Here is a 25,590-nt window from a genome sequence, read left to right on the forward strand (position 1 = left end):
GCTGAAATCAGGAAAGGGGTGCATTTTAAAGAAATGTAAAGGCACTTATGTCATGAGATTGCCCCCAAGAACAGCTCAGGCTGGTATTGTCAGAAAAACAGCAAGAAAATGGAATCTTGGACTCCCACTGTGTACCTGCCTATCCTCTGCTGTGCATTTCTGCAGGAGCAGAGCCCATGGAGAGAGCTCTCATTCATGGAGCCTTACCCACCACTCTAAAATACTGTGGAAAACACATCCAAGGACACCAGCTAGAGGTGTAGCTGACTTACCTGGAAACCTTCCTGTGGCTTTTGCCTGAGAAGCTCCAGAAGAGTACAATGATGGAAATGTTTCATTTTGCCTCACCTCACTTGCTGCTCTTGGCCCATTCTCAGTTCCACTATTGATATTACTCTACAGCACAACCACTGCTCCAAGATCTTATCTAAGCAGACTTGACAGCAAGATGGGGAGCAACAAGGAAAGACAAATAAACACCTAAAAATAAAAGCCAGGTCATTTTCTTATTCCCTGCCTAGCACTGAAGTTGGCAGTTCTCATGGCCACCTTTTTTAATCAAGGTTTATTCAAGAAAATCACTCTTCCCAAAGCAAGATTCAAGACTGTAGAGCAGGTTTATGACAGAGAAAAATAGTAGTTTCCTCATCAAGAAGATAAAAGATAAAAAGTTTAGACTTTTTAGCAATTGCTTTATTGCAAGGAGAAAGTGTCTTCTGCTCTCTAAATAATAAAAAATAAATAAAACTAATCCTTCTCATGCTGGAAGAGAGAGGAAAAAAGCTCATGTTATTCCCTCAAACTTCAGAGCTCTGCAAGCTCATGTTTTCATTTAGGGTGTGCCTAATTAGAAAACACTCTGGCAAGCAGAGAAATACCAACAGTTGTGCAATTCCACCTCTGTCAAAAGCAACACAAATCATCAGCTTCCAACAGGTATCAACAACCTGTCAAACATGCCAGGTGCTGAAAGCAAAAGGCCTTCAAGGATTCTCTACAGGATGAGCTGTGTTTGCCTGAGTGCATGTTTTTAAATCAAAGGAAAGAAACCCTCCCATCCTCAAACACCTCAGGTCTTAGAGAGAAACAAGAACTCTTTGCCAATGATGCTTTTTCTCTGCTGGGCTGCTCTGTATTGCCTTGCTGTTAATATTTACATTTTGGTATTCCAAATACAAGCAGAGTCCTGGATTGTCCACAACTCCTGCCTCCCACTAATGGGAATGTGTTTCATATCCTGAAGTGTTGTTTTATGGTTTGGGAATTTATTTTGGTTGGGATTATTTTGTTCAGTTGCTTTGTTTTCTCAGTGTTTTTCCCCCCTCCAAATTTCTTCATTTTTCAGCCACTCCAGTACCTCCTGAAAGAGAGGTTCAATTTCCATCCTTCTTCCACCCCTAAAGATGACCAGGGTGAAGACAGAAACTGAATCAGAATTACAAGGACCCAGCAGTTGTCATTATCTGAAAGTAATGCTTCTGAACCAGGAACAATTTGACTTCATTTTTACTTCTAGCTACAAGTATTTCAACCTTTCACCAGCTCCCTCCAGTCACTGGAAGTAACCTAAACACACAACCACACCAGCCAAACCAGAGAGACCAGCTGGAGACCAAACAGCCTGCAGCAACTCCAACAGACCTTGACATTCTGCAGTATCCCACCAAAGCTTTTTCTGGATAACAAACAAGTGAATGGAACCACAAACTTGAGAGTAATCTCATGTTTTCTAGAGAAAAACACCTGAATTTTCTATGCCCTAAAGCATTCACCCACAGACCCCCCACAATATTTTACCAACACATATGCTTAGAAGAAAGCTACCACAACATGGTCAGGTACAACTTAGGAACATTTTACCTCCAATTTCACATAAGCTGGAAAGGAAGGAGGATCAGGTCAATTTGCACAGCACAGCCTTTTGCATGTTATGAGAATCCTTTAGAAGGCAGCACAAGACAGATATTGGAAATGGAGAATTCCCATTTAACAGGAGCATAAAGTGCTTTGTCTCTCTTGCAAGAGAACAGCCATCCTCCAAGTTTCTCCTAGGCAGAACATCCTTTAATTTCAAACAGACTGCAACCACTAACAAAATTTTCAGACACACAGGCTCTTGTAAAGTTTCTGTACTGATAGAAATGCATTGTTTCACTGAACAGTTTAAAAAGAATTGTTAAGACAATCCAAGAATGGCCACAGGGATAGTATTGAACCTCAGGGATGGCTATGGGAAAGTAAAGCTGTACAAACTGTGCTGGCACAAACACATTCTCTGGAATATTCCTCTGGCCTCTGTCCATGTGGTGGGGCTGTGGTGTTCTGAGATGGGAGAAGAGGCAAGAGATGAAGAATAATATTGAAAAGAAAAGAACTACCCATATCCCCTGTTATTCTGTCCCACTACCCAGCCTTCAAAAGAATACAAATTTTGCAAATGCAGGTAAACTGTATCTAGAAAGAAAATAAAGAGGAAGATAAAAAGAAAATGGAAGGACATGGAAATGGCTTACCACTGCGTTCCTCAGGTCTAAGGCTTTTCTTTGCCACTTCTGCCAGTGCCCCAATGCCAAGACCAACAGCTAGTCCTTTAAAATAACAAGAAAAAGACTCAAGTCAGAATGAAAAAACCTTCCAAGCCACATACAGAAGCATTTTTGGTAATTAAGCCACACATTCAAATGCACAACAGCTCTATTAGAACATCCTGGCCTTTGCAATGGAGCCATCTTCACTGGACACTGAAGAGTTTTCTGCTCCTGTACTTCTTCAGGCCAGCATGCCAGCCAGGAATCATAGGCTAGGCCAGTCTGGGACATCTGGCTTTTATAAAGCATGTCACAAGTGTTACTCAGAGCTTTGTGCTCTGGCTGATGACCTGCTGTAGACTCAAATCATGGAGTTTAAAAAAAGGGAAGAAAAAGAAGCCAAAACTCTCACAAACATGGTTCTCAAAGTACAATTCTCAAGAAGGAACAGAATCCCTCTCACTGCCCACTGTGCCACAACAGCAGGACGAAAAGCATCATTAGGATGAAGCCACTGCCAAGAGAGTGTAAAGTTGTGCAACCTTGCTGTCCAAGCTTTAGGTTTAATTGTGCTCATTAGCTGCCTCTTCCTTCCATGAGCTCATTTACTGTGATGAACAGAAACATGTTTTACCCCAAGGCTCACCTTACACCAGCAGTGTTGCAACCTGCAGTCCAAGGAGCTGGGCTGGGGAGTAATCCCACAGAGCAGTAAAACCAGGAGACAAAGCACCAGCACTCCCCATGCACTATCACCCTGGCAAGCAGTGAATTACAGGGTGGTTTCACAGCCACAGGTTCAGCTAGGACTACAAAAGCAGCATTATCTTCCTCTGCTAACCAGAGCAAAGGCACCGAAGAGTAAATGAGGCACAGATGGAATCATGCAGCAATCCATACAACCAAAGGTCTCACTGCCTTCCCAATATCAAAATGTTTCTTTTTCTGGATAATAAATGGCATGAGCAATCAGAACAGATGGTGCTGCTCCACATCTCCTCAGCAGTGGTGCATCCTGCTGTGCTCTGCTCCCACACTGCTGACACTACTGGGTGCACCTGCTTTCCAAGCACCCCAAGCCCTCCTTAAGGCACTGCTGGAAAACTTCCCAGGTGAAAGAACCAGGGAACAAAGTCAGCACAATGAAGGAAGCAGAGCTGTCCAGCACATGGCATTTTGCACGTGTGCAGGAAGAACCACATGCACAAGTTTTGTAGACTCAAGTGAGAAAGCCTGGCCACAAACAAGGTGACCCTGATCCTGGAGCTTTTCCTCTCTCCCATCAGGCACTTACAACTCCCCCTCTCCCAGTACAATTTCAGGCTTGTATAGTTTGACTGCTTCACAAACAGCTCCACTTTTAATCTTACAGACTGCATGCACTGGGGCCAGAGAATCCTGCATAAGGCGAAGCACAAGAGGCATCAATGACATTACAAGGTGGTTGGGGTTTGGGTTTTTTGGTTGGTTTGGTGGGGGTTTTTGTGGGATGGTTTTTGTTTGGGGTTTTAAAAAGAAATTTCTATATTTTCTGCAAGTTTTTCTATGGAGTCACAGCACTGAAGGAAGTCTGATGCTAGTAATTATCTTGTGTAGACCCTTCAATTGTGGCAAACCATGCATCACCAATTAACAAGTGTTTTGCACCAGAAATACAGAGATTTTATTAGCTAAACAAAGTGAGAAAAATACCCCTAGGCTTCAGAGAAAACAAGCAAAAAGGTTTTTCAAACACAGCACAAACACCTACTAAAATGCTATACACAATTATTTCCAATCAGATCCCACATACAAGACAGTAACTTGGAGCAAGCAGTACCAAGAGTCAGATAGGAAACAATAAATACATATCTCATCAATAAGATGTGGTTTTCTAGACTAAATACCACTCACAGAACATGTCTGTTGGCCTTGATCCCACTTTTACCACCTCCAAAACAATGCTCCCCACCATAAATCAGCTTGATCATTATCAGAGCTAGACTGAACTGACTGGCAGTAATTGGTTTCAGAGTAAAAACATCACATCTTCTTCTACAGGCTCTATGTTCAATGTCTAAAATTAAAAATTACCAGATTTACTTCCTGGACATAAAATAAAACATATCTGAAGTTTCTAATCTCTTCATCATTAAGACATCAACCACTTCAAAGGTAAATGAAAATCTAGGAACCAGATTCTTCCCTGTCTTGCAGAATAAAGCTGAAGAAGTTACAGCTTGTTTAAAAGCAGCTTGGGTTTACATCAGTGTGGGCAAGATCAGACTACAAATGAACGTGTTTTGCACCTTCCTTCTCATAAATGTGCACAGCTAAGCATCTGTACTAATATTTTAGACTGCACTAGAAAAAGAGCTGCTTTTTCAATAAGGTGCTCTTACAACTTCCTCCCTGCTCACTCTATCCAATTTCCAAAAAAAAAAATGAACCCAAATCACCAATCAACAACAGTTTCAGATAAACTAAAGTTGGGCAAAAACAAGTGCATGGTTAAACAGCTGCTAAGCTTTAAAGATCTGAAGTTTAAACAAAGGCTTCAAACTTCTTTAAACTATAATCACAGTGTTTGCTGCTGCTTAGCAGTGGAGCTTGCAAAAAAAGGAGGATGTAAGGGTGGATGTTTGGGGCTAAGGTGTTTGCCTTCCCAAGTAACTACTCCAGCTGCTGAGGTGCTGCTTCCCAGGAGTACAGGACATCTGCCTGCCAGCAGGGAGTCCTGAATGAACTCCTCTTGCTGCTTTGCTTGAACATGGAGCTTTCTTTGCTTCCCCTCTGAAACTGTCTTTATCTCAGCTCCCAAGTTGTCTCCAAGTTTTTGCTCTTTCCTGTTCCTCCCTGCAGTGGGAGGAAATGAGTAGGCAGCTCTGTGGGGCTGAGCTGCTGCTGTTCACCTGTTACCAGGAACAAATCACCCTCCAAAGAACCTGCAGTGCTCCAAAAGCAGCCTCCTCCTCTGGGCCACTAATCTACTTGCACAGGACACTCCTGATGTCCTTCACTTCCCTTGTCTGCAAGAATAATCATTTTGGGACACTTCTCAGCAGTGCTCAACTGGCATTGTTCAGCACCTTGGAAAAATAATATCCTTAAGCACCTCTATAAAGTCATTCTCCTGCATTTTGCACTTCATGCAGATTATTTCAGGCCTGGAAAATGCCACTTGGTTCTATAGCAGTAGAGTGGCTCTCAGAATATTTTCCAGGCATCTGCAGCATCTGGTACACTTGAAACCAAGCCTATCAAGGGATGATCTGGAACCAGTTTTGTTCAGGGCAAAACCTCTTGCTCAGCAATTGAGACAAAACAAAACAAACAGGAGCTGAATGGGCTGTTATCACTGCTCAGCCTGCCAAGCACAGGGTGGGAGCAAGACCCTCCCCTGGAGCAGCCTGTGCCCTGGTTTTGGTCAGGTAAAACACCACAATCACCACACAGCACACACTGAAAGCTCCTCAGCTGGACAGGGCAATGAAGAATATAATGAAAGGCTCATGGGTCAGGATAAGGACAGGGAGATCACTCAGCAATCACCATCACAGAGAAAACAGACTTGACCTGGGGAAATTAGCTCAATTTATTACCAATCAAATCAGAGTAGGATAATGAGAAATTAATACTAAATCATAAAAGACATTCCTTCTACTCCTCTGTCAGGTTTGCAAGGTGCCCCTGAGCAGGAAGAATTATGTACAGAACTTCAACATCTGGGAGTGACTGGCATCTGACTCCAGGATATCAGAAAGCTAATTAATTACTTTATTATACTATATTATAACATAACTGTATTACACTATATCACAGTAACAAGAACTATCACTAACTAACTCAAAAAAACTTGTGACTCTCTGCCCAAGAGTCCCGACACCCACAAGTGGGTCAATGAATCCAAAACACCCTCACCAGAATGCAATCCAGCAATCACCTTGGGTAAACAATCTCCAGAACACATTCCACATGGGCACAAACACAGGAGCAGCAAGTGAGATAAGAATTGCTTTGATCATTCTTTTCTCTGCTTCTCTCACAGCTTCTCTCAGGAGAATCCTGAGAAAGCGAAATCTCTCTCTGTTCAGAGGGCATGTGAACAACACACTCCTCCCTTCTTTCTGAGCTTAACTTTACTCCTGAATTCTGCTCCTCCCTCCTCAGGGAGAGAACTCCTCACTCTGCCCCTGCTCCAGTGTGGGGTTGCTCCCAAGGAGACAGTTCTCCACAAACTCCCCCAATGAGAGTCCTCTCCAAGGGCTGCAGTTCTTCACAGCCTGCCCCAGCAGCACAGGGTGCAATCCTTCAGGAACAGGCTGCTCCAGGGGCACGAGTCCTGCCAGGAACCTGCTCCTGTGGGGGCTTCACACAGCTTTCTTCAAGCATCCATCTCTTCCCTGGGGGCTCCTCCATGGGCTGCAGGTGGAATTCCTCCATGGGCTGCAGGAACACAGATGCCTCACCATGGCCTTCACCACAGGCTGCCAGAGAATCTCAGCTCCAGCATCTGCAGCACCTTCTCCACCTCCTCCTTCCCCACCCTTGGTGCCTGCAGGGCTGTTTCTCTCTCTCCTCTCTCCAGATGCATTTTTTTCTGGATTTTTTTCTCCCTTCTTAACTCTTATCCCAGAGGCTCTGCCACCAGTGCTGATGGCCTTGGCTTGGAGCCACCTTGGACTTGGACACGGGGGAAGTTTCTGGAAGCTTCTCCCAGAAGCCACGCTGCAGCCAAACCCTTGACAAGCAAACCCAATCCACTCACATGAATCCTGCAGCTGTCAGGTCTGTATATACTTTACTATCATTCCTCAACAGAGTAGGTTTTTGTTTTTTTTCTTTTCAAATTTGTTAAAATCATATTAAATCTAGACTTCACCACAAGCTTCCAGAATTTTCTTTATTGCAAAAGAATCTTATTATATCATTAAAATAATAAACTTAGAAACCAGGAATATGATTAAGGGAGACAGGAACAGCTTAGAAAAGTCAAATAAGGCAAGGAAGGGAGAATGGAAATAAAAAATAAAAAAACATTAAGAACTGAGTAGTGGAACTGATGACCCATCAGGCTACAAAACAAGCATGGAACAAAAAACTGCAGAAAAATCTGTTTTGTCAATTACAATCCTGGGAAGAATAAATAAATAAAAATCAAGGATGCTATTTAGTACTATAAATAGACCTACCAGCAGTCACTCTGGCTGCTGCTAGAAGCAAATAAAAATACATATAAAGGACTAAGAAGTTCAGTAGAGGATCTTGTGCTGGTCACAGAGCAGTATTAGCTCAGTATTACAGGCAAGTGTTGGAAAACATGATCTTCAATCTTTCCAGTAAAATGCTCTTTGCCCACAGAAGAAGTGAGAAGCCAGGCAAACTCAGCAGTCCAAGTATTTTTGCCTCCTGTTGCTAATTTGTCCATCACTGCCAGAGTGATGGACATCATGGCTGAGACACAGCTGAACACCCCTATAACACTGAAGGGGATGAAAGAAAACATTCAAAGACAGGAGGAGGAATGGGATCATGCCAATAGCATGGGAATTCAGCTATCTGAACCCCAGGAACAGTTATATGAACTCTGGTTTTGACCTACTCAACATCACTCCATCCTATCCAACATTAAAATGATACTGTTTGAATATAGAAATAAAGGGGGAAAGTTGATTTTATTAAAAAAAAAAAATCAAATGCTAGTTTGACTGGTGTGGATATTGTAGAAGAATCCACCTCAACCACTTTATTTCCCAGAATGATTTTTTGGGGTATTCAAATGAAGATGGCATCCCAAAGCACACAAGAAAATTCCTGCACAAAAAGTTTACTTGCTTTAAGCTACACTCCCTCACAGACATGGAGCAGCCTCCTGCCCTTGGTTATTTCTAAGGCAATGTAAAGAGCCAGGCAGTAGAGCAGGAAATAATCACCCCCCACCTCTGCCATTCCTTGGCTGATTCTCATCATTTGAATGTCCTAGGAAGTGAGGACACAGCTGGCTCACTAATATTCCACAGGTTAACAGTGATGTTTCCTGCAATGTTTCTTTATCCTCCCTCATCCAACCTGGCCTTCAACACCTCCAGAGATGGGATATTCCCAATTTCTCTGGGCAGGCTGTGCCAGTGCCTCACCACCCTCTGAATAAAGGATTTATTCCTTTATAATATTAATCTTTATAACTAATCTAAGCCTGCCCTCTGTCAGTTTAAAGCCATTACTCCTCATCCTGTTACCAGAGGTCCTTGTAGAAAGTCCCAAAATAATACCAAGGGATATCTTAAACTGAAATAAATTACCTATAGACCAGATTTTTTGTTTGCTAAGCCACTGTATGACAGTACTGCTTCTCTTTGCTGTTGCAAATTAAAATTCAGAGGGAAAGATAAGCAATGAATGCTAACATGAGATTGCAGAGACCAGAGAATCTGAACAATTTCTGCAAAAGAATTTTCCCCCAGCAGCCCTCTAAAAGCAAGCACTCTCTCTTGCCAGCCATTTTACTCACATGAAGCAGACAACTGGAAGAAGAGTAGCAAGACCAAAAAAAAAAATAAATGACACAGAGATGTCTGGAGATGCTGCTTATAAGCAATCTTTCTTTCCTACTCTCCCTTAGTGGCTTTGGTCTGATGGGGCTATTTGTTTTGGTTTTTACCTTGAGGTTAGGAGAAGACAGGTTATACTTCCCCTGGAAGGATGAGTTAGCCTTCCCTCCCACAACAGCCTTGGGTGCCAAAAGCTGGACCATAAAGCAACAGCACTGGAACCCAAAGTTCACAGAAAATTTGGTCATCTGCCACTTCACATCCACCAGCTGTCAGCAAGCAGCAACAGAGGAACTCAGAAGGTAGCAGCTAAAAGTGCTGGGATATTTCCCCTAGCATTCAAGGCTAGATTAGAATGGACACCTGTGTGCTACCAGAGCTTAGGAACATTGTAAGTGAGTTTTAAAGTAATGCCTTGTTACTCCAAAAAGCAGATCATAAACCCTGCTTCCCCTAAGGAATAATAAGCATGCTGTGAAGCCAGAGTGCCTGCAACAGATTACAGGGTCAAAGAGATCTGACAAGCATGAAAAACTTATCACAAAATTCACTTGCTGTTTATTCCTGCACTGCAAGGATCAGCCCCTGCCCCAGCTCCTCCTAGTGTGCCTATCAGTCTGACAAAAGGATACACAGAGACATAGTAATTGTTTTTTTAATATAATAGTTGATTTGAATTACATTTGACAGGTTACTTTTCTTTCTTCTGGGATCTGTAACACAAGGATGTCTACTTTGTACATGTGCTTCTCTATCAAATTTTGTGGAAGAGAATCACAAGAGCCACAACAGACTGTTCACAACCTAGACAGGCCACTACCATCTCAAAACAGTAGAGTCACAAAAAAAAACCCAACCACAGCAAAACACAGACTCCTCATCCAAGGAGGATTACCTAAGTAGCACTAGCTGTGTTCATCTCTCCACCTGCAATATGTGATACCTTATTCCTTAGGAACATGTTTAGTCCTTTGATGATTTTGGATACAATATATTACATAAGCATCATCTGTCAATATTACTTAAGATATTTAGCTGCTTTTTGATATAGTAAGTCGCATTCTGCAAGTAGAATTCATTTAAGTTTCAGCTAGCTTGATCTTACAAGCTCAGAATTTACATCCTTCCTGGGAGAAAATGGTCTACAAGCAATGGCTTAGTAAATCAAACCTTGACTATTATCATCTCCCCATGCTCAAGAAGGAATACCAGGAGGAAATGTTTTATATTTAAACACTGTTCACAGAAGTAGCAAGGATAAGATTGGGGAAAGATTACTTAGAATAACAGCTGCTCCAGCTGTCTCTGTTTGACAGTAACAGCAAACTGTAAGGACTGGGAGAGTCTCCTCAAAGTGCAATCACATGTGCAGGACCAGGGTACTTGTACAGGCTGGGGAACAGCCTGCACCCCAGTCTCCCATTAGAACAGCACAGCCCACATGGAGGTGTCACCATGACAGCTCTGCTGTGCACCCCCAAATCATCTGCCCCAAACTAAAGAGCAATGACAAAGCCCAGATGGAGCTGTTTGTGGGAAAGCACTTTGCTGTTAGCAAGCTGAACTGCAAATAGGATGGCAGAGGCAACCCCCCAGTGGTGCAGAGCAGGAGCCCTGTCACAGGCAGCCGTGACAGCAGTGTCAGTGCCATGGCAAGGCTGGCAGTGCACACTCACCTCCGAAGTTGGCGAGGCGGCCGATCCTGGTGACCGGAACCTTCCTCTCCCGGGCCCGCTCACTGAGCTGCAGGGGAGAGAGAGAGAGAGGGGAAAAACAAAACAAGAAATCCACAAATTAACTGGGCACATGCTCAGACGCCTGCAAAGTCAGAGCACAAGCCAGAGCACTTGAACAGCTCCATGCTGCAGAAGGCTTTCCTTGAACCCTTGGGATTTTCAAGGGAATACAGATCAGAACAGACACATCCTGAACTGAAATGCACACTGAGCAGAGGAGAGGACAGGAAGGTGGGAAAGACAGAAGAGCTGATAACCATGTTGGGAAACCCCATTTTCACTTTCAGCAGCCCTTGTATTTTGAACTTGGAGAAGCCAAACAAAGCTAACCCAAACTCCCTTCCATGCATGGCATTAGAACTCACGGAGGGTCATGGGATTCATGGAACTGTAATTCACAGGACTGTGGACAGCTCCCCCACACACAGCAGCAGGAGCAGCTAAGTGTACAGTTACATCCAATATCCTGAGTGAGTGAGCCCAGTGGCATCTGATACTGGATGTGGGGAAGGAGCACAAGGTCAGAGCAGGTGACAAGTATCTGCACTGTGGGTTCTGCACTCACACGAGGGCATGAAGCACTAAAGTGAAAATTGTGAGCTACTACTCTCCAATCTACTTATGCTCAGGGCAGCATTGCCTCCACCCCTACAACTGCCTCCACCTCTACAAGATGCCACACAGGAAGCCACAGCCTCCACTGTGAGGAGCTTAGGTCCAATTCTAAGCCTACGTACACTTTTTAAACATCCTCTCACATCAGATTATCTGACATAGAGGGAGCAAGTGTGAAAAGAGAGACTGAAAAGCTATTAACAGAACAAATATCACAGGATTAATGAGCACTGACACTTCCCTCTTTTCCCTGTAAAAAAGGAAATAGTGGAAGAGGAAGAAATGAGAGAAACATAGGAGAAGGTGAGTAAGGGCAATCTGGTACAGACACCACAGTAGTGAGAATCCTTAATTAAAACAACATACCATCTGCTTGTAGGGTTTCTGTCCTGAACCTGTTTTGGCCTGTCTGGCTTTATCAATATCTTCAGCTGTTAATCCACCAACAGAGGAATGGTCTTGGTGAAAAGCTCTATTTTGTCCAAAGGCAGTAGCAAAAGGATTTCCAGGGTCCCTAATGCCTCCAAATAACCTTGCATCCATTTTGGGAGGGAAAGGCTTCTGACCCATGCCAGAATCTCCAGTCTCATCAATATTTCTGAAAGGTCCATTTGTTGTGTAGGAATAAGCAGGGCCTTCAGTGCTGTGTTCCTGAGGCTTGCCAGGGGCAGTGGAGAAGTCCATTGGAGCATCTGATGGCTCTCTGGCTGAGAAGTCATAGTCTTTCCCAAAATCCTCACCAAGGTCAGTAAAGTTCTCCTGCTGTTTGCCAAGCTCCTGCAAACAAGAATTGAAATACTTGAAGAAAAGATCTTAAACTTTGCTCCCTACCCACCCATGGTCCTCAGAGATGAGCATGCAGCTGGGTGTCACGTCTCCACAGTAACGAATTGTAGAGACAGAGACTTTGGCACTGCAGACATTCACAGTAAAAGACAGGAAAAAAGGAAGAGACACTGATGATGCCTGGAATCCCTGACAACCCTTTAACTCCACTGATGGGATAAACTCTTGAACAGGTTCTCAAATATCCTTAACTGGAGACACCCTGTTTTTACATATACTGCCAGAAAGGGTCACTAAATATGGAGTTCACTAGAAGCAGTGCACTGCTCAGAAACAACAGGTGACTGGAGCTGCAGTATCACATAAGAATAATGCTGTTTTCCTTCCTCCCACCCTGTTTTCAGTCACACAACATGAGCACTTCCAAGCCCAAAGCCACCTGAAGCAATACCAGATACCTACTTACAGGCAGAGTAAGCTCAGCCCTTCACAGTCATAACACTGCCAACTGCAAAACACATTCCATTATTCAACCACCAAACTATGTGTTGTCATCCCAAAATAAATAAAATTCTGTGCCTGGAGCAAGGATAACAGCATCAGGCACAGCAACACTCTAGGCAAGCTTCTCCTGACACTCTTTTCTGTCCTAACCTTGCAAAAGCTGCCCCACAAAGTCCAGCTATTTTTTAACACTTTTCAGTCAAAAATAAATACACAAATAAAAATCAACAGCAGAGCATTATCTCTAGTTACCTATCTCAGCAGTGGCAATACCATAAAATAACTGATGACTGTTACAGGCTATCAACAGGATTTTAAATCCTGCTGTGGTCAGGCAACCAGGCAACATATTTTGGGCTCTTTCCTAAATACTAATTACATTTCCCTTCCTTAGAAAAAAAGCAGAACACGGTCTTTCCTGTTATTCAGCAGGTCTCATACTATTCTGAACCTCAACATCACAGTGGGGGAGTAGAGAAATGTTTACAGATGGGAACTGTGGCTCACAATACTGACCAGTGATTACAAGCAAGAAAGCTCCCTTGCCTCCATACTAAATTTTTAGAAACATGCCAGACAGCTAAACCACTGCCAATTAATATAAAACATCTTCCTCTCTTCAAAACAGAAAATGCTGTGTGTTTATATTTCTTACTGAGCTCTGCTTTGGCAGGAGTTTCTCTTGCAATCCCTTTACCTAAAGCAGGGCAAGTCTTCTGCATTTGTGCTCATTGGGCTTCTCTTGTGCAAAGAAACATGCACAGAAACAGAACATCTCTCCTCTTGGGTGCAAGAGGCAGGCAATGACAAGACAAAGCACTATCCCACAAACAAACATCCAAGTTAGTTCTACTGCAAGCTTAAACAGAACCAAGAAAACACTGGCCCAGATTGTAGGACTGAAGCTATAGATTGCTCATTGCATAAAAACCATCAAAATCTCATTCCTTAGTTTCTGCTTCAAAAATGGTCATCTGAGCTACACACTCCTTCCAGAGAATAATGAGAGAGAAGTACCACAGATAAGCCCCTTGCTTTCAAAAGATGGCAGCACAGCAGATGTGAAGCTCTTATAAATCTATCCCATCTCTGATGAGAGAAGCTGCTGTCTGCCTTTCCTTATGTTCCTCATTTGAAAGCCAGTACCAAAATTCCATCCTGGACTGTAAGTGGTGAATGTGCAAACACCTGAACCTGAGCCACTCTGAAAAATATCACGTGCACCAATTCTGCCAAGAAAGGAAGCAGCACTGAGATAAATCCAATGCACTCTAAAAGAGATGTAAATCAATGTCCAAAGTTTAAAGGAGACTAAATAACAAAGTTGCTGACCAGTCTTAGCAAGAGCTTGATCTTTAACAAGATGGGAACTTTTCTTATTCAGCATGTCTTAAACACTCAGTAATGGAAACACTAATATTCCCCTCCCATTCCTGTTCAAGCACCTCCCACACACCACAAATTCCAAAGAATTCCCAGAGCACTGCAACATTACTGTTATCAATCCCACACTTCAGAACTAGGCTCTCATTCAAGACGTGAGTTCCCTGACACTCACACAACAAAACCAAAAAAAGTACCAGGAGAAAAAGCAAAACATCAGACTAGACTGTGCTCAAAGAGCTTTGCTCACCTGCACCTTGCCCAGGGCAGAGCTGAACTGTTGCTCAGCAGTGGCCTGGAGAGTCTTGGCAATGGTGACTGCATCTCCCCCGAGGAGCACCTGCCGAAGCTGCCCTGCCTGGGTCTCCAGGATGGCTTTACTCAGCTTGGTCAAGCCCCTCATGACCATGATGGCATCACCCGCCATGACTGATGAATTTCTGTGCTGAAAGACAAAAAGGGAGAGGGAGCAGAGAGACAAGATGTCAAGAACAAGTTTGCAGCAGGTTTCATGTCCTCTAAGTGCTGGTAGCAGATGCCTGGAAAATCTCTTCCTGCTTTGGCAAGCAGCCACCATGGGAACCTGTCTGCAGCCCAGGGAGCACCCAGGCCAGCCTGAGGGCCTGGACAGCTGATCTTACCAGGAAAAGAGAATTCTCCTTGTTCTCAAGAGTTAGGATGACTTTCCAGGACTCTACACAAATATCCAAGTTACCATTCACCAAGGCAAGCAAAGACAGTAAATGTCCATAAACACTACAAAGATTGTCTTGATTCCTTCCAGATGTTAGAAGTGGATTAAAAACATAAACATTTGACCTTTAATTATTATGGAGCCTTGGAACATGTTCTCAGGTCCTGACAGCACTGATGAAGTTCACTGTCACGTTCCATCCCTGCCCTGCAGTTGTGCCTGCTCATTTTACATAGCTGAATTTCTTTACTCCCACACCAGTGATTAAGCTTTGTCCATCCTCCAAAGGCAGCCTGCTCCATAGTCTGTTTTTTTCCCCAACTTGTAGCTCACTCTGCTACTTCTAACTGGAAGTTTAAGCATCTCACAACACCTACCTACTACAGCATTTGCAAAGTGCTGCACTACAGTCATTTTTGATTTAGCCCCTCTTCCTTTTCAAGAGGATCCATTTCAGATTTGGAACAGCCTGTGCCACTTCAGTGTCTTCAAATACAAACTGGGCACTGCAGGATGGAGGACAGAGTGTGTCTGACAAGAGTAATTTCCATCAACTCCTTTGGCTCAGCCTGGAACCAAGCTCAGGCTCAGGACAGTGGCTCTCCTACATCACTGTGGTTCATGTAAAAGTAATCCAGTGGTTTGGGTGCAAAACCATTTTGCAGGGGAGATTTTCACCTGCTTATTTCACTCATCTGCTACACCCTTCAAGCACAGACAGGGTCACAGTTCCAGGACTGGCTCAGCTGCACATGTTCCCATCTTTACTGACACAGAACACAGAGGCATGCAGTTGGAACAAGATGCTGACTAAGCTCCAACCTTGCCCATACAGCAGTCTCCCTAATGATTTGGAGAGGAAAAAAAAAAATGTTCTGACTGCAATAGGTAGAGAGCACTAGTCTAAGGCCACATATTTATTTCCTAGGTAGGTACGCAGCTATCAACCAATTTTTAGAAGATAACCTGTCAACATGCACATATACTCAACTATAAATGTTAATACACTGATGTGGTACAAGTGGTCTAGAGTCAAAGCACACAAAGCATTACATCCAGCTGCAGACCACAAGCACCTGGATCCAGTTACCTTCTCAGGAAACACATGCCCTGTCTCAAACATGTCTGCTGCACCTGTCATGAAGGAGAAGAATGGACTGCTAAAGCTAAATTTCTGTCTAAGTACACAAATTTGCTGCAATCACACAGGAACTGCACAGATTACTACAGCTGAACTTCAGAGAGACATTATTATGCAAATGCAGGATAAAGCCCAGTTACTGGGACATTTGTTCAACCACTGTTTTATCAGTGATCAAAATCTGGAACAAGCACTGCAGCCAGGAGTGTTACACTTACATGTTGTAAGTGCACTAAAAGGACAGTCAAGGGCTTACAAGGAATCTGGGCATAACAGGTTAGCTGCAAAAATAAAACTCAAGCCCACCTAGGTCATTTTTCTGTGGTTCTCACTACAAGACCCATCCATATGCTCCAGACCTCTAAGAAGTGTTACTCCTGCATCTCTCTGAGTTCAACCACTACAATTTGTTTTAACCTTGTATAAAGCACTTTTAAACTCAAAAGTTGCCTGTCAGGCAAGGAAATCTACTCTGTCAACAGGAAGTGTTTTTCTACCCCTACATCTTCACACTGGAAATTTCCACATGGATCTCACCCAAAGCATTTATTTGCAGGCTGTCCCTGCAATTCAGAGCCAGTCAAAGAAATCAGCCAATAACCCAATACTGTCCCAGCTGAAATGAGACCATTCAAAGGTTGCCACTATTAAGAAATAAGTGCTTTTGTGATCACAAGTATTAACAGCAAGGAAAGCTTGAGTGCAAAAAAAGTTCATTTCCTCCATACCAAGAAGGGCAACAAAAGGTAAGCCAATACAGACTTGGACAACCCACACAAAAACAAATCCACTTTTAACATGTATTCTTACTAATCAATAGTAGTAAAACTATACACTTCTTTCACCCCAAACCAGCCAAAGACCTTGTCATAAAGTGCCAGTTAGGATATGCTAAATGTGTGCTTTTTAAAATAAATAAATCTCCAAACAAAATTTCAGGGAAGCTAATGCAGCCACAAGTAGAAAACATACATTGCACAACACTCATTCAACCCTGCACTGCTAAATATATCAACATGCAAAGAGGACCTATTGCCCTGCACAGATTTGGCTACAAGACACTGTACAGGGCAAATTCTTACCAATCTCTCTCTGACTTCCATTTTATCAGCCCCACTTGCTCTGCACAGCAGCTGTAACCCTAGGTACCAGGTAAGTGGTTTGTTAGCTCAGAAGCATCAGCAACATGCTCCTATGCAGTGCTGCCAAAAGACAGGCTATTCTAAATAAAATATATGCTACATAATCAAGAAGGTAAAACACTACATACACACAAAAAAAAACAAAACACAACCAACTAACAAACCAAAAAAATAAACCAAAAACCAAACATTAGGAAAATTACTTTTTTTTTTTTTTAACAAAAAGGCAATAAGCACAAGCAAGGACAAAACCCCAAAAGCTGAGACAGGAAGCACACACTTCTGAGAAGTTTGGTACTGTACCAAACAACTACACTTGTGTTAATACCCAGCACAGACAGCAGGCAAGGCATTTTTCCCCCCTAAGACAAGTTCTATTCCTACCCTGCTAAATCAATAAATACAGTACAAGCAAGCTTTATCAGAAGGAGATTTAGGGAGTGGTTCCAAATGGAATTAGTCCAAGTGTACAAAGTCTGTATCACACTTGACTTGCTCCCTGAGGATTCTCTATCTAGCACAAGCAAAGTGGGGCACTGCTAGCACAGGGCATGGACAGGTCAGTGGTGTCTGCACAAGCTGTCAGAGTGCCTCTGACCTGGCCTGAAGAGGGCTGACAAGTGTGGATCCTGAGCCCTTTTCCAAAAATAGGCAGGGTCACAGATTTGGCTTAGCAAGCTTCTCCCAGGTGAATGAACCCCTGGAAAACCCCCACACCTTCCAGCACTGGGAAACTCGAGCCAAGGCACCCTCAGACACCAGGCAAGGCACACACAGTGGGCAGAGGGCTCCTGCAGGTTAGATGCCACCTGATTCAGAGCCCTGCTCTAACAGCAAAACCAAACCAGTGCTGGGATCCTCCTGTGAGCAGCAATCAGCCTCACAACCCACCGTTCTCTGGAGCCACTGCCTGCCAAGTGTTTCCTCCCCTTTTCAACATTGCAGACTACTGGACTGAAGGTCTAAGCAAGTGCAGCTTGCTTATCACTCAGCTTATCAGAGGCCAATAACAGAAACCAAGAGCCTCACTACAAGGCAATGTAGTGAGAAAATCATGTATTTGTCCCACTCTAAAACATTCTTCCATTTATTCCCTTTCTTTTCCATGTGCTAATATGAGTTCTCCATGTGCTAATGTGTGCTCCTACAGACACACAGACCTGCTTGAGACTCCACGAGCTTTCCTCCAGATGCTTGTACAGTGAAAAGTTTTACTCAGATATCCATATGCACATGCATACACACACACACACACACATATATATAGGATGGACCAAGTTTAAACACAGGATTTCTAATCATACAAGAAACGTATCTGAAAGTTTTCTGTGCGTGACAACACAGCCTCTTTCAGTTTATGGGAACTTCTACTACCAAACATTGTTGAATAATTTAAAAACCAAAACAACATAACACAAAATAACTGACCAAAGAAAAAACATCAAAAAAATCCCCCAAACAAAATCAGAGCAGTTTTACAGCAGCCTATATTCCCTCCATCAGGTCTGCAGTTTTAGCTGCCTTCTTTATCTTCAACTTTTATTCTAAATAAATGAAAATAAACAATAAAATAATACTAGCTTGGACAGGTACTAAGGCAGATAATCAGATACCACATATCAAGAAAACAGCCCCTACATCTTCCCTCTCTCCATTATCCTTTATTACAAGCACTGTTATCTTAGTTGTATCTAAACAAGGACTAAAACCCTGGCTTCAGTGTTATAACCACCCACACCATCAGAGCAAGTGTGGCAAGAGCATAATGAAATAACAATAATAAACACCACAAACAAGATGCAGAAGGCCAGATACTCAGGACATTGTTCCATGGCCATGAAACAAAAGTAGACTAAGTTCAATGTAACTATTATTCATTAAGCTGCTCTGTAACTGTTCTTTTACAGAATTTTTCCCATTTCTTTTTATGTTTGTTGCCATACCAACCCTTTCATGTGATCCTTTCATTCATGGCCTTTTTCAGTTCCATCACACACCTCCCCACCAGTTCCTTTGATACCAAATTGCCAGGTCCCTGCCTAGATGTATTTTCATTAGCTGGATTCCTTGGGTTGCAGCTGACCCAAATTTTAACCATGCAAGGCACAAAACCAGCATTTTAAAAGGAAGAAGTTGCTCTCATCCTTCAAACCAAACTGAAAATCCACCTTGCTTATCCTTCCTTCTTCCCTTCCCCATAACTCCAATACATTGCTGCTCCAAAAGAAATGTCTTTAAAGATGTGACCTGTGACAGAAGTAAGGACCCCTAGATTTGATCCTGCCCTGTGGCCTGCACTCAAGCCCCCTTAAGCTGAATTCAGCAAGTCTCTGAAAGCTGCTTTACAAGCACCCTTCCACAAAGCACTTTGCCAATGCCATTTAAAACAAACACCTCTGAAGGGCAAGCAGAACTGGTTTGCTCCCTAATCACTACAATAGCAGCGCCCACACTGATAAAAATGGGCTGCTGGGCACACAGATGCCTCTTTCCAACAAAATTCAGAAGGCTTAGCACTCATTTTTGGCAAATGACAGTTAGTTCAAAACCTAATTTTCCCCATAAATGGCTTGACACACGTAAGAGTGAAAAGAATGCCTGGACACTTCAGCAAGGCCTGCTTTATTTTAGGCACAGATACATCCCTGAATGCTCTGGACCAGCAGTGCTGTTTACTTCTCTCTGGACAATGTCTGGGGAATGCAATAGCAGAGTCACAGCCCACATGCCTGGAATTAACACAGTCCCCTTCTACCCACAGATGGAAATAAGCTACACAGACCTGGAAATAATTTAGCCACGATTAAGATTTACCACAATTAAGAGAGCACAAGCCTCACTACAGGTCACTCCTGATATGCCTTGGCACAGTACACCAATAAATCCTACCCTGGGCACACTCTGTTTGCTGCTACACTGAGGTAGATCCAACTCGGTTGCTGTGATGCTAAGGTCACTGCTCATTCACTGGTCCCCAAAAATGTTATCTCTATCTGCTCCTGAGAATTAAGTCTTTGCAGTTGGGGGCCCAAAATAATAATAATTTTTAAAAAATCAATTTATCCCAATTGCAAGGCAAAAAGTTTTGGGCCATGGGGATGGATTTCAAGCTGGAGTTGTATTTATACCCAACACACAATCTTTGTATTACCTCTGTTACCAAGAGGAAAGGAAGAAAGAATAAGAGGACAAGGAAAAAAAAAGGGTTTTCTCTTCTGTTTATGCAGTGGGCTGTGCTTATAAGTGCATTGCACTGGATCCTCTGCTTAGCTCAAAAGCCTTAAGTGTAACTTTAGTCACATTAATCCAGAGTTCATCAGAATTATTCATGTTACTTCCCATGCATGTAGATCTTTCACTCAGCAACAAGGACAACAGTATATTAAAATCAAAATAGAGCATGACCTCCGAGCACACAGATTAACATGAGATTGTGGCAGATGCAATATTTGAGATTCTGGCAGATGCAATATTTGAAGCATGTACTTAAGAACAGAACTACTACAAGATGAAACCTTTATTTAGGTTTATGGCAAGTTTACACAAAAGCACAGTTCACTAGTTCCAAGTCACCCCATCAATGGTAACATACAGCATTACTTGAGAAGATAAATCTCCCACATCTGTAAGGAATAACTCTACCTAGCAGTAATTACAAAAAGGTTACACTAAAGCTCTTCACTGATCAAACCCAAACACTGACCTTCAAACAAAATCTGAGCACTACAAACACCTTCCCCAAGTCTGCAGAGCAGCCCTATTCTCTCCGTCACTTCAGCATCAGAGCAGAGGAGATCATCAAAGCCCAGCTCTCTCTGATGCATGGTTCTGCACAGGAATCAACAGAGCTCCCCTGAATTAGAATATAAAGTATAAATTGTACCCTGAATTAGAATATAAAGTATAAATTACTCTGAATTTGAATATAAAGTATAAATTAAGGAGGTTATCAATTTGCAGTTAATTTTTTGTATATACTGTTATGGTACAATTGTTTTTACTGGAAGTTTTGACTTTCCAAAAGCACACCAAGGTTAATTTAGGAACTAGAAACTGATAAAGTGCTGTGCCTCACAAACAAGTGCAGATTCCTTTAGCCTCAAAATACACCACTACTTAATGCACAAGTCTTGAGAAAAATAGCAGCTCTTCCTCTTGCTTTGAAACACACAACCCTCTTCACTTATAACTCTCAAAAAGCTCAGGAATAGGGACTGATACCACAGTTGTCTACTTTAGAGAAAGAGAACAGGTGATCTACCCAAACTTACCCTGCTTGTCAGGCATAGGGCTGGGAATAATCCCAGGGCTCTCCATAGTGATCCTCACAGCACACAGCCTATCCCTAAGAATCCTCTAAACACCCAGCTCTGTAGATCAAACACAAACAAGGACTTAGAGCTGGTTTGCTGACCACCTAAGCCATATATTGCCAACAGTCACCATTAAATGCCACTCTGGCAGTGGCTTCTAGTCAGAACCTCTCTAAGAGCTAGACACAGCCTGTAACTGAGCTGTGTCTAGCTGCTCTTCCTCAGGAACAAGAAGGGATTTTGTTTGTCACCCTTTGTGTACACCAGGACAGAGCCTTGCACAGCACTCCCCAAGTCTGTAAGTGGCATCCCCACAGGTCTCTCTGGGTGGCAAAGACACCCCCTGTGCTGAGAGCTGTCCCCTCTGGGAGCAGCAGGCAAACCCCAGCGCCACTGATCCCACTATTGATCCTGCAGGCATTCCTGTCTGCATCGATCTCATGGCTTCCAACCTTGCCCTAGAAACTGGGGTTAAGCTCCAATTTAGCAACTTACAACACATCCTGCTCTATTCATAGCCCCCTGACACACCAGAGCCCTGGCTGTGAGAGCTTCCATTTTTCTGGCTGTGCCAAATCCTCCCTGCAACAAGAGGACCGTAGGCAAAAAAAGAAGACCTGAGATGATCTCTGTGCTGCAGGGGAACATGGTCTGTCAGAACCTACAGCTCCTGCATGGCAGCTCTGCCACAGACAAGTTATTTCTGTTTGCTCCTGCTCCCCACACAAAGGTACTTTTGACACTAGGGTACATGAGAGTAATGAGCTCTGTGTTTCTCTTACAGCTAAGCCTAACCTGCAAGCTCTCACACCTGATACAGAATTTGTAATCTACAATTGTTTATGCTCTCCATGTATAGACTTTATGAAATCACATTTGCATAGTATAAATACATTGCCTTTCCAAACTAGAGAAACCAAAGCTTTTTGCAGCTTATACAGTTAAAAAAAATAAAAATCCCCAAACTCCAAGTGAGTTCTGAAAGGCCATGCTCCACAATGCTTTGCTGTGCAATGTAAAATTTTATCAGGCTTACTGATTTCAGAAGGGTTCTCTAAAGGAAACACTCAGTCCACTTGCAGTTTACTGCCCAGTCATTCTTCTGCCATCTCTTCTCTAATCCCAAGTACTCTGTTGAGGAGCACTTTGGCCAAATCAAATTAGGATGAGGATTTAATCCCTCCAAATGGCACAATCCAGACAGCAGGAGAGCTGTGACATTTCAGAACAATGCCCCAAACCCTTTCATGTTTCACTTGTTCAGCAGACCCAGAAAAAAACCCAAGGCATGCAACTGGTTAAAAAGGAAGCATGAATAGCAAAGAAAGGAGCCACATAAAAATCTAATCTACACCAAAAACCAGGACAAACTACAGAGGAAAAACAAACACAGCATGAGAACTTTGTAAGTGGAAGTTATCACCTGCACATCACAAAACAGCTCTAGGACCATACAGATCATCTTTCCCCATGCCTCCACATACAGAATCTTCAGTCTTCACAAAAAAGACAAAGTCTTCTGCAGCTTCCAGAAAAAAAAAATGTTTTTAAACTGTGGATATGCATGCAGACTTGTTTAAGTAAACATATAAACTTGTAAAGTTTCTAAAAGCCAGCTCCACAGACTGACAGCTAAGTTTTTGAGAGCAAGTAATGTCATTTTCTATGCTGTGAGAAGCACACAGAACATTTCAGAGACTGGACAGCTGGGAACTGAACATGCTTTATTTAGCTCCATACTTCTACTGATTGACAAAACACAAAAGCCATTAAAATGCCATTAAAATAAAGTGCAGAAACACAACTGTGCAAAGAAAGGGCAAAACTTGTGTATTCAGTTATTTCTTGGGTCTTTGTCACCAGCTCAGACTGATTTAATTTTGCCATCTACCATACAGGGGAAGGGGAGGTAAGAGGAACAAAACAAGTGGCATCTAAACAACTGAGAAGCTAAAGTCAAAAAATTGATTAAGATTAATGTTAAGACAGGAATGTGCCTATAAAACGAGTTTTCACTGCTGGGGGAGAAAGCAGTGATTGAACCCACGCCCTCAAACTACTGAGCTTCACTGCCAACTGGTATTTTAGCTCCACATGCAGATAACTGATTTTCTTCTTCAGATCCTGAAGGAAAGCAGGCACCTATAGCACAAGGCAGCACTTTTATAAAACAAGCTGAAAGAGAAGCTACTCTGCTCCAGAATATACAGCTCCTTAAGGCAAAAAGGCTCCTCCTCCAGACTTCTTTCTCTTACAGTTTTCAAGGGAGAAGATGAGAAGACCTACATCACACTGGAGATGTGATTGCTAAATACTGCTCAGACTCACTGCCTCCATCCTAGGCTGGACTGCTCACCCAGCAGGACAGATTTAAGGAAAAGGAGAAATGCTTATTCATGCACCAAGCTAAGTCCTGAGATGCATGTGGCAAACCACCTGGATCAAACAATTTATCCCATGCACACTGACACACAAGATGACAGACCATGAAGACCATGAAACACACATCATCCCTTGCACCCAGATTAAAACAATGAAGAAAAAACACATGCAGACAGAAAAAAACCACCAACCTCTACCTACAAAAATCCCAACTCCATAAGCAATCAACTGGTTTTAACAGAAAAAATTAAGAAGCAGGAATTCAGCTCTTGTCCCTTGCTCCCTCTCAGTTTCCAGAAAAACAATACAGCCTGGCAAACAGGGTGTGAAACAACAGATCATCACTTGCCTTTAAAAGGACTACTGGAAGACTAGAAGCCAAAAAAAGTCCAGGTCTTGCTGCATGGATGCATTGAGCTATTATTATCACAAATGAATTAACCAGAGCTGCACTGCACAGAATTCCCCTTGGCAGGAATGAAACAAGGTGATCAGTACTCAGATAGTAAAGGAGGCAATTCTCCACATCTGGCCTTCTCTTCTGCTCATCTCACTGCCTCATTATTAAAAGGGAGACACTGTCAAAGCACAGCAGGTCAGCCAACTTTTTTCCCCCATCTCAAGTAAGACTGGACAATATAAAGCTGTTTATTCTAAGCATACTTTATTCAAGGTTACCAATGTCACTGCTACTTAACAGCAATGAAAAAAACATGTACAAAATACAAAAAGAACTCTCCTGGTCTAAGAGCAAGAAGGTTCTTGCTTGCTCTTGCTAGCTGCAGTTCCTGTGAACTAAACTCCTTCTGATAACACATAAATGTTCTTACCCCATGACAGAGAAATGCAAAATTACCAATATACCTTTAGACACCAATCTGCATTCAGTCTGCATAAAGAACAATATCTTAATCCCTTGTTTTATTAAGTCTTTTATTGAGCTACTATTGACTTTGGCCACTACCCTCCTACACCCAGTGCTAAGACTTATTCTGCATATTCTTAATTAATACACCTGAGTCTAGTAAAACAATATAATTAAAAGACAAGCAACTCAGAAAAAAAAATCTTAAATTGTTAGGTCAATTCTTTTTAGGAAAATGATACTCTCAGTTGTTGAAAGAAAAGCTTTAATTTCCTAACAGTGACCACAAAGCATGGATTTTCATTGTATGGAGGGGAATACAGAGAATCTCCCCACCTACATCCCTGCCGGGTGGCACATAACCTTGTTGGGCTATTAGAAATAGTGTTATTTCTTATGATACAGTCCTGCAAAAATCAAAATGATCAGTAACCATGAAAACAACATTATACAATGTTGTTTGAAACCAAACTTTCATATTTGTAGTTATATATAGGTCGCTTGTTCGGTGTCTGTTTAAAACTAAGTATCTCCCCATCAGTTCCCGTTCACATTGTTACAAAGACTTCCCAAGCCTGTTTGCCTATAGAAAGAAAGATCATTTCCTCAGACACTTTACCAAGGGGCTCACAGGGGTTTTTTTACCCCCATTTCAGCTACAAGCAAAGCTTTAAAAAACAACCAACATCTTTATTTTACAGCCGTCTCCAGCCAGACGCGCGGATCGGTCCCAGCGGCAGAGAGCAGCGAGGCTGCAAGCGGGAGCAGCCCGGAAAGCAGCGCGGAAAGCAGCGCAGCGCCAGGTCCGCGCGATATCCTCGGGCAGGGCGCATTCCCTACGGAGCAGAGCGGGAATTCCACCCTTTTCCCGATCCCCCGTGGGCTGCGCTCCCCGCTCAGCCCGCGCATCTCCCCGGCTGCGCTGAGGCGCCGGCCCCGCTCCCGGCCCGGCGCTGCCGAGCGCGGGCAGG

At 42.9% G+C, this 25,590-nt stretch overlaps 1 protein-coding gene across 1 annotated transcript in view; it reads right to left on the bottom strand.

Annotated features, from left to right (window-relative positions):
• The window catches only part of COQ8A (coenzyme Q8A), a 43,443-nt gene that overhangs the window by 17,284 nt on the left and 569 nt on the right, over nucleotides 1–25,590 (bottom strand). Inside the window, exons 2-5 of the mRNA XM_036380833.2 lie at nucleotides 14,333–14,527; nucleotides 11,776–12,186; nucleotides 10,735–10,801; nucleotides 2,514–2,588 (exon numbers count right to left, since the gene is read on the bottom strand). Coding sequence (XP_036236726.1) covers nucleotides 2,514–2,588; nucleotides 10,735–10,801; nucleotides 11,776–12,186; nucleotides 14,333–14,509 — 730 coding nt within the window. The 5' untranslated portion in view covers nucleotides 14,510–14,527. The remainder of the gene's footprint in view (nucleotides 1–2,513; nucleotides 2,589–10,734; nucleotides 10,802–11,775; nucleotides 12,187–14,332; nucleotides 14,528–25,590) is intronic.

Source organism: Molothrus ater, chromosome 3 (genome assembly GCF_012460135.2).
Source record: "Molothrus ater isolate BHLD 08-10-18 breed brown headed cowbird chromosome 3, BPBGC_Mater_1.1, whole genome shotgun sequence".
NCBI classification, from domain to species: Eukaryota; Metazoa; Chordata; class Aves; order Passeriformes; family Icteridae; genus Molothrus; species Molothrus ater.